Source organism: Palaemon carinicauda, chromosome 30 (genome assembly GCF_036898095.1).
Source record: "Palaemon carinicauda isolate YSFRI2023 chromosome 30, ASM3689809v2, whole genome shotgun sequence".
In the NCBI taxonomy this organism is placed as follows: domain Eukaryota; kingdom Metazoa; phylum Arthropoda; class Malacostraca; order Decapoda; family Palaemonidae; genus Palaemon; species Palaemon carinicauda.
Genome location: NC_090754.1, coordinates 89,041,674 through 89,051,673, shown reverse-complemented (window position 1 = coordinate 89,051,673; position 10,000 = coordinate 89,041,674). Strand labels below are relative to the sequence as shown.

The window sequence follows — 10,000 nt, the reverse complement described above, 5'->3', positions numbered from 1 at the left end:
TTAAAGCTAACATTTTAACTACTGAATTAAGGACAAACCACTATAGCACAAAACTGCCAGAATACCCGGCACTTCAAGTAACTATACAGAATAAAAAAAATTAATTAGCACAGCATCAACACACAAGGTTCATCAACAGGCCATAAAGACCCATACATGATGAGTCTCTCATGACTGTGTCACCCCAACATTTACTAAACTTCTTTCATTTAAGCTACATGCAATTTCTCTGTCTCCCTTTATTACTTCTCCCGATGCTACCACCATACCCTCCTCTATTACCTCGAAGTGATCAACCTACCTAAAACATTATGGTCCGTCATTTCAACAATGATATAATTATTGCAGTTTCTTCATCCTATCGCACCATGTCTCATTCGTTCGATCTATCTTACTCCCAATGAATTATGTACAAGATCTTTCCTTTAATTGGCAGTTATTATCGACACTTAGTTTCCATATGAAAAGTATAAGCTCAAAAATCTTTTCTCCTACTGCCATAGAATCCTTTTATACAGACCATCTTTTTGCCCATATAAAATCCTCTCCATCAATACTAAAATCACGTGTAGATCAACGAAATGCAACCCAAACTTGATAAATGCCATTATGATGAAAACAGTTATGCTTCCCGAATAACCAAGGAGTCTAAAACTAATTTAAATAATATATCCAGATGCTTGGAATGGGAGTGTAAGTCCCTCAATATATGCAACATTGGCCATAGAACGACAACACTTAGGAGGAGACTTCAAGCTTACCCCATTAATGGGGCCATACATCAGCATTCAGTTGATGCACACAACAATAAACCTCCACCAGGTGGTCTAATAAGGAACACAGAAGGTGTTTACCATGAGGATGACTACGGGAGGGTGGTGATTGCTGAAGCAGTGTCCAATAGAGTGTAGCAGCTTGTGTTAAAATTCAAGTTTGCTCCATCTATGACCTCCCCTCCAGCAGGAGGACATTCTGCACCATCCCTCACGAACTAATCCTGAAGCCTTAAGAGCTGATATTGTGGGACGTTGTTGGAATTGAGACTTTTCTCTAGCAAAAGCTTTTGGAGCTCCAACTGGAATTCTAAAATTGTATTAGGGATACAGATGTTCTCAGTAGCTTTTCCATGAGTTTTTGTGCAAACTATCTTTAAAGTTCCATATTTTTTTCAGGTACTGTATTTTAATGACATTAGATTTTCAATTGTCATTTGTAGTAATACATTACCAATTTATGAGGATAATAATTTCTTGTTAAGAGTTGAATAAATTAAGCGGCGCAGTAACAAATTCTGTCTGTTCCCTCAAAACTCTATTCCTGAAGGCAGGAAAAGTTACAGAAAACTAGAAATGGTTAAACTAGTTAATGCCACAAGTGCATTAGCATATACAGTATATATATATATATATATATATATATATATATATATATATATATATATATATATATATATATATGATGTATCATAGCCACGAAAGTAAAAATTAAAAGACTTGATTGGAGTTAGAACTTTCATCCACTCAGGACATTATCAAACTCAATACTGTCCTACATTATCAGACTTGATTGGAGTTAGTACTTTCATCCACTCAGGACATTATCAAACTCAATACTGTCCTACATTATCAGACTTGATTGGAGTTAGTATTTTCATCCACTCAGGACATTATCAAACTCAATACTGTCCTACATTATCAAACTCAATACTGTCCTACATTATCAGACTTGATTGGAGTTAGTACTTTCATCCACTCAGGACATTATCAAACTCAATACTGTCCTACATTATCAGACTTGATTGGAGTTAGTACTTTCATCCACTCAGGATATTATCAAACTCAATACTGTCCTACATTATCAAACTCAATACTGTCCTACATTATCAAACTCAATACTGTCCTACATTATCAGACTTGATTGGAGTTAGTACTTTCATCCACTCAGGACATTATCAAACTCAATACTGTCCTACATTATCAGACTTGATTAGAGTTAGTACTTTCATCCACTCAGGACATTATCAAACTCAATACTGTCCTACATTATCAAACTCAATACTGTCCTACATTATCAAACTCAATAATGTCCAGAGTGGATGAAAGTACTACCTCCAATCAAGTCTTTTCATTTTTCCTTTCGTGGCTATAATTCATTTTACATTCATCAAGTGTCAGCTTTCGTGATTTCTACACAAACACACACACTTTATATATATATATATATATATATATATATATATATATATATATATATATATATATATATATACACACACACACACAAACACACACCCACACACGCAGACAGAGTGAGCTTTACGTTTATACAGTCCAATAACATACAGATGAGCAACAAAATAATCATAAGTGTCAAAACATGTGATGACATTACCCAAAAAGGGTAAAGAGAACTAATTTCACTTCTAACCCTCAATGGGAAATTCGGATGCATAACCTTCCATGATTAGAATTAAATTGTCAGTACTATGATGGTGCAATACCATATCATACACACATTAATCATTATATCTAACAAAGAAAGATAGTAACAAAATCTTAAATAATGTTAGGGAACATTCTAACTCCGATTGTAAAAAATATATTATTATGAAATACTGACTGATGTGTGAACATCTATGCCTAATATCAACCACACATGATATTACAGCATAAAAGTATGACTTCTATCTTCACCTTCATTTTATGAGTCCACTAATCTTCTAGCCATTTGCTAACTTACCTTTCTATCCTTCATAATTAATTAGTAATCCATATTTGGAGAATGCACACAAGAGCAAATCCTAAGAGTATTCTATTAATTAAATAATGCTTCTTTGCATTGATATTTAGTAATAATACTCTGATACAATTACATTAATTAAGAAAAATCGAAATTCTTCTATGACATAGTTTGTAACCGTCTAGTACCTCAAAAGACATCAACATTGTACATACCTCCTCTCTGGAGTGGCTACCTGTCAAAGGTAAATCATAGAGTGGATCAGGTGTTCGCAGGGGTGCACTGGCCCCTTCGTCTTCCCTTACGGCTGGGACAGATGACAGCCATTCTTTTCGAACTGTTTCAATCCACCTGCAAAGCAAAAATAAGAAATTAATACACTGTATGCAAGAAACTAAGCAAACATGACATACCACTTCAAGCACTTTTGTGTAACTTAGACCAAAAGAATTATTATCTATCCTTCAGTATCATCAACAGCTAACCCCCTCCCACTAGTACCAATAACTACCCGTCACTAGTAAAGAATGAATTTTTAGTTTTAAAAAATAGGCTTCTCACAGCATAGTTGTGTTTTTCAGAGAAGACAGCATAAAAAACATTTTTTTCTACCAGCATACATTCAGCTTGACATGTTCCCACGCAGGCTTGCTTCAATGCAAAATTACAAAGTTCTTACCCTCTCTTTACAGATATATACATTGCTACATGAGGATGTCTTTGATTAAGAAAAAGAAACTTCGGGTCAGATGTTAAAACAACACTCCTATTGTAAAATACAGCCAAATAAAGTAACCATTTTCCAGAGCCTGCAGAACGATGGGAATGCCTACTATTCACATAGTTAATGGGATTGAAGCCCCATTTTTTACGCAATGTTAGGCCCTACTGTTCTGTTGCTTGCTCCAATTTCATACATTTTTCTACTTTGTGTATGCTACTAAAGTGTTTAGTTAACATAACATAATTCAATCTACACTTATATATTCATTAAAGGAGGGGATGGCTAACGTACAACTCCAAACAGTCAATACCTACTAGAAGAATTTATGGTTTGAGATTCTTAATGAATTAATACTGTTCTCTGAAATAAGAGAACACTGCTATGAAGATAAAGAAAATGGCAAGACTAATCACTGTTGATGTTAGATGGAAATGTTGATGAACATACAAAGGACCTTCAGGAAGAATTGGCAAACGCAGGGTTGAATTGACCCATTAACTGAGTGAAGTGGTCAGGATATGTAGAAATTAAAAGAAATAAAACAAAAGAATAGGATCCCCATGTGGAGCTTACATTAGAATGACTAGAGGTATTACAGCAAACATGCAATGACATGACAAGGCAGAAATAACACTTGTCAATCACCATTTTTTTCTCTCTCTCTAAAGAGAAGAGTCCACTTGTAGAGGAGGAACCATAAACAATGCAATGCCATCAATATGGTCTGCTCACAACCCAGAACATCCTGTTTTGTGTGTTCGTCTAGACATATATTCGTCTATGTTTCCTGCTCTTCAAGACACCCTTCATCCAAGACCATCCAGGATTTAGATGATTTGCATGTCATCTTTTTAGGTTATCAAAAAAGGCTGGGGTTCCTACATTATCATCAATTATTTCATCAGTATAAGCATTGACGAATATCATCATCCTCGCCTAGATTATTTCACAATAACATAGCCTTACAGTAACATGTACAAGATGGGCTGTGTACTGTAAAGGACGTACAGTACATTGTACAATAGCATACAGTACATTGTACAATAGCATACACTATTACAGGAACCTGTACAGATACAGTATAGGATAAACTTTTAAATAAGAGAGAGAGAGAGAGAGAGAGAGAGAGAGAGAGAGAGAGAGAGAGAGAGAGAGAGAGAGAGAGAGAGAGAGAGATTCAGTATTTAGATATGACAGAAAGGCTGGGGATATACTCTGAACATTAACGGTAGTGTGCTCATTACTTTAGTGTGAAGGCAGTGTACATATAAAGGCATGAAGATTCCTGAGAACTGCAGAGTTCACAAACGGCCTCCTGTTAACCCAGGGTTCCTTATCCCCAGGAAGGTAGGGTGGGGGGGGGGGTTTCCTCCGAATGCTATCAAATACTTCCTGAATTAATAAATGTTTTTTTTAAGAAAATATTCATTGCGATAGAACATGAGTCCGTACTTCTTTGTAAACACATATGTGCTTGAGATTAATAACCTTAATTCGAATGAAGACGTAACAAAATATTAGATGTTAATTGAAAAGATGCATGCAGTATTTAACCTGTTGCCATAGATTATGGATTGTCTTTACTTCATTATGGTACAATTCATGTTTGTTCGTTTTATCTCTTTTTCCATTAAAAATATTCTTGGAAATTTCTTTCAACAATCAAATGTCTAAACGAAAATTATATGGATTAAAAAAAAAAATCTTGAGCATCTTTGTTTTTTTTTTTTAAATACTCCAAAATAAATCTTTATTTATTAAAAACGGGTTTAAGTCGATTTCATGGGTGGATCATTATAATTCTAGAAATGCCCTCCACAAATAAACCTTTCAACATCCATAGGACAGGGCGTGAAACATGCCATCCTATCACAAAATACTTTCTTAAAAATGGAAATGCCACATCTCCAAAAGGATCATCCGTGCAAAGGGAAAAGTCTAGATATTGCATGCAAGTACGTATGCCAAAAACATTAATCTTAAAACGAGAGAGAGAGAAAGAGAAAGAGAGAGAGAGAGAGAGAGAGAGAGAGAGAGAGAGAGAGAGAGAGAGAGAGAGAGAGAGAGAGAGAGAGCATGATGAAATCGGAGTTTTAATTCACTGGTGTCATACCATAATTGTGTTCAGTCCCAGAGCATCAGTAAACCCGGCATCAAACTCAGGATACCGATTAAACATTAATCGTCACTAAAGCGTAATGGCAATGAAGTATAACAGATTAATGAGATTACATTTCCAATGTACCAAATGATTCTACTATCAATAATTCCTTATAACGCCAGGATATATGAATATACGGTCATAAACTAAGTTTTACTCGCTTATGCAAACATACACGAACTATTTTTCTCTTAAGGTGAATATATTCATTCATACATACAGTATGTGCTTGCAGAATACATCCATGGTCGCGGTAGTATCTTGGAAAAAAAGCATATACTATATTACAGGAACATGTACAGATATAGTATAGGTAGAGAGAGAGAGAGAGAGAGAGAGAGAGAGAGAGAGAGAGAGAGAGAGAGAGAGAGAGAGAGAGAGGAGGCGACACCACAGAAATGATATATCAAATTGATGAAAAGAAGAATTGGAACAGATATTTGCTATAAATGATGAAAATGGAAATATTATCATCAATGGTGATAGAATGATAAACATTGCAGATGATTTTTATACAATGCTATACAAGAGTGGCATGAGAAATAACTTTGCCAATAGAAATAATGAAACCGAGAGCCGGTACCAAAAGTAACAAAAGAAGTAAAGAAAGCTAAAAATCGCTGAACTTTGCACAAAATGTCTGCAATAAAGCTCTTATACCTACAGCTTGGAAAAATTTTAATCATTCAAAAAAGGCAGACAAAAAAAGACACGAAAAATTACTGTTCAATAAATTTACACTCAGAAATATATAAAATAGAAAGACCGCTAGACTTTAATCAACCAAGAGAGCAGGCAGGCGTTAGAAGTGGGTGTTGAACAAAGCAAGAGTGAGAACATGGGACTAAAAATCAACCTAAAGAAAACAGAAGTAGAAGCATAAAAAACCTGAACCTCCAAATTGCAATATCATAATGGACCGAGCAACATTAAAACAAACAAATGCCTTTGGGTGTCTAGGGAAAATTATAAAACATGATGCAAGATGTAAAAATGAAAACTACAAAAATACTAATAGCCAAAAAAAAAAATGCCTTCAACAATTTGAAAACCATATTGAAGAACAATAGGATAAGGATTCAAAGACAAAATTAAGAACTTGAAAAAAAAAAAAAAAATGCAGCTGAATTATGGTTTTACATAAGAATGTTGAAGATCCCATGGACTAAGAGAGTAACAAATGAGGAGGTAATGAGAAAAGGAAATCAGGAGAGATCACTCCTAAAAGTGATGAGGAGGAGGCAGATGGAATTCCTGGGACATATAATAGGAAAAGAAAAGATCGAATTCTTATGCCTTACGGGAAAGATAGAGGGGAGAAGAGAAAGAGGCCGGCAAAGGAAAAATGTTTTGGACAGTTTACTGGAAGATGTAAATGAGAATGTAATAGCTGGACAGGTTATACAGAGAACTAGAGTCAGGACGAGATGGAAGCAATTGATAGCCGACGTAGAAGACATGGCACCTAGATAGATAGGTAGATAGATATAATCAACAAAATGACCATATCCATGTAATTAACAAGCTAATATAAAAATACACAGAGTATACCGAACCACTATGTATGGCATTTATAGACTATGAGAAAGCTTTTGATTCTGTCAAAACTTCAGCCGAAATGAAAGAGCTTCAAAGGCAAGGAATAACGGAATCTTGTGTTAGAACACTTGAAAATGTCTTTACAGGAACTACAACAATCATACATACATACATACATATACCAAAGGCACTTCCCCCAATTTTGGGGGGTAGCCGACATCAACAAGAAACAAAACAAAAAAGGGGACCTCTACTCTCTACGTTCCTCCAGCCTAACCAGGGACTCAGCCGAGTTCAGCTGGTACTGCTAGGGTGCCACAGCCCAACCTCCCACATTTCCACCACAGATGAAGCTTCATACTGCTGAGTCCCCTACTGCTGCTACCTCCGCGGTCATCTAAGGCATCGGAGGAAGCAGCAGGGCCTACCGGAACTGCGTCACAATCGCTCGCCATTCATCCCTATTTCTAGCACGCTCTCTTGCCTCTCTCACATGTATCCTCCTATCACCCAGAGCTTTCTTCACACCATCCATCCACCCAAACCTTGGCCTTCCTCTTGTACTTCTCCCATCAACTCTTGCATTCATCACCTTCTTTAGCAGACAGCCATTTTCCATTCTCTCAACATGGCCAAACCACCTCAACACATTCATATCCACTCTAGCCGCTAACTCATTTCTTACACCCGTTCTCACCCTCACCACTTCGTTCCTAACCCTATCAACTCGAGATACACCAGCCATACTCCTCAGACACTTCATCTCAAACACATTCAATTTCTGTCTCTCCATCACTTTCATTCCCCACAACTCCGATCCATACATCACAGTTGGTACAATCACTTTCTCATATAGAACTCTCTTTACATTCATGTCCAACCCTCTATTTTTTACTACTCCCTTAACTGCCCCCAACACTTTGCAACCTTCATTCACTCTCTAACGTACATCTGCTTCCACTCCACCATTTGCTGCAACAACAGACCCCAAGTACTTAAACTGATCCACCTCCTCAAGTAACTCTCCATTCAACATGACATTCAACCTTGCACCACCTTCCCTTCTCGTACATCTCATAACCTTACTCTTACCCACATTAACTCTCAACTTCCTTCTCTCACACACTCTTCCAAATTCTGTCACTAGTCGGTCAAGCTTCTCTTCTGTGTCTGCTACCAGTACAGTATCATCCGCAAACAACAACTGATTTACCTCCCATTCATGATCATTCTCGCCTACCAGTTTTAATCCTCGTCCAAGCACTCGAGCATTCACCTCTCTCACCACTCCATCAACATACAAGTTAAACAACCACGGCGACATCACACATCCCTGTCTCAGCCCCACTCTCACCGGAAACCAATCGCTCACTTCATTTCCTATTCTAACACATGCTTTACTACCTTTGTAGAAACTTTTCACTGCTTGCAACAACCTTCCACCAACTCCATATAACCTCATCACATTCCCCTGTGGCCGTGGGGGCATAAAACAATTAGAATAGCGCCAACGTATATATATATATAACACTAACACGTGACTTTGATAATTTCAATTGTTGAATCACAATTAGTTTTTAATAATGAATTATCAATCCTTTAACATAGTGGAGATGAGATGATTGCAATTCCAAATGCAAATCCTGAATTCGACCGGAATATGTACAACAGAGTCGGACTCAATTCTCATCTCTCTTAAAAGCAGAATGTTAAAATCTAATGTTAGTTTTGCTTTCACACCCACCTCCAAAAAACCTTCCCTTTCGTTTTTTCCCCTTAGACAATGTGAAATTGATATTAAACATTAACAAACTGGGAAACTTATAGAGTCGACTATAGAGGAAAGAGTTGCTTGATTTAAAAAAAAAAAAAAAAAGAAAGAAAAGAAAAAAAAGGAAGAAAGAAAGAAAGAAAAGAAAAAAAAAGGAGAGAGAGAGAGAGAACAAGATTTCGAAAGAAAAAATTCCTTACATTTGATTGATTTTCGCAATTATGTTTAATAAAAAAAAAATGAATTACATGAAATTCGAAAATGAAATTCAGCTATAGCAAATTATACACCGAGACAGGTTTTTAAAAGTAGTCAATTGGGAATGAATGAAAGATGATGAAACTGAACGTTTGATCGCTTTCAAATCCTTATCATTTTTTCAAAATTATAATTATAAAAATTATCTAAATTATTAAAATTATGTATGTAACGAACAAAAAAATTCCTTAAAATATAACACTTCGAAGCTACTAAAGGTATAATGAGTGTAAAAAAGGGGGAGTTACATCAAAGTTATAAAATGTACTATGTTTGGGTAAGAAACTAACGAAGAGTTGGAATAAAAGGGCTTATCTGAACGTTACAATTTTAGTAACTTTTATGGTTCTTTGAAAGTTACAAAATAGAGAAAAGTTATAATATACTATAAAGTTTGAATATAAAATGCTCTTAAGAGCAAATTTCAAAGTTACAAAATAGAGAAAAGTTATAATAAACTATAAAGTTTGAATAAAAAATGCTCTTTAAAGCAAATTTGAAAGTTACAAAATAGAGAAAAGTTATAATATACGATAAAGTTTGAATAAAAAATGCTCTCTAGAGCAAATTTGAGTAAAACCGAGCGATTTTATAAATTACAGAACAATGAATACATCTAACTGAAAAAAAGACTGTAAAAAAATTAAGTACAAGGGTTTATTAAAAGTAACAAAAAAAAAAGGCCAGTTTTTATAAAACGGCTCTTCAAAGTACAAAGCAACGAAAATTTTATACAAAGGGTTCTTTCAATCCAACAAACTACGATGTAAATGTGGTATAATTTCTTTAATAGTTCCTAATATAAAAA

At 35.5% G+C, this 10,000-nt stretch overlaps 1 protein-coding gene across 1 annotated transcript in view; it reads right to left on the bottom strand.

The window, feature by feature from the left end:
* The window catches only part of LOC137623343 (uncharacterized), a 1,305,328-nt gene that overhangs the window by 670,067 nt on the left and 625,261 nt on the right, over window positions 1-10,000 (bottom strand). The window contains 1 exon segment of the mRNA XM_068354157.1: window positions 2,955-3,090. Coding sequence (XP_068210258.1) covers window positions 2,955-3,090 — 136 coding nt within the window.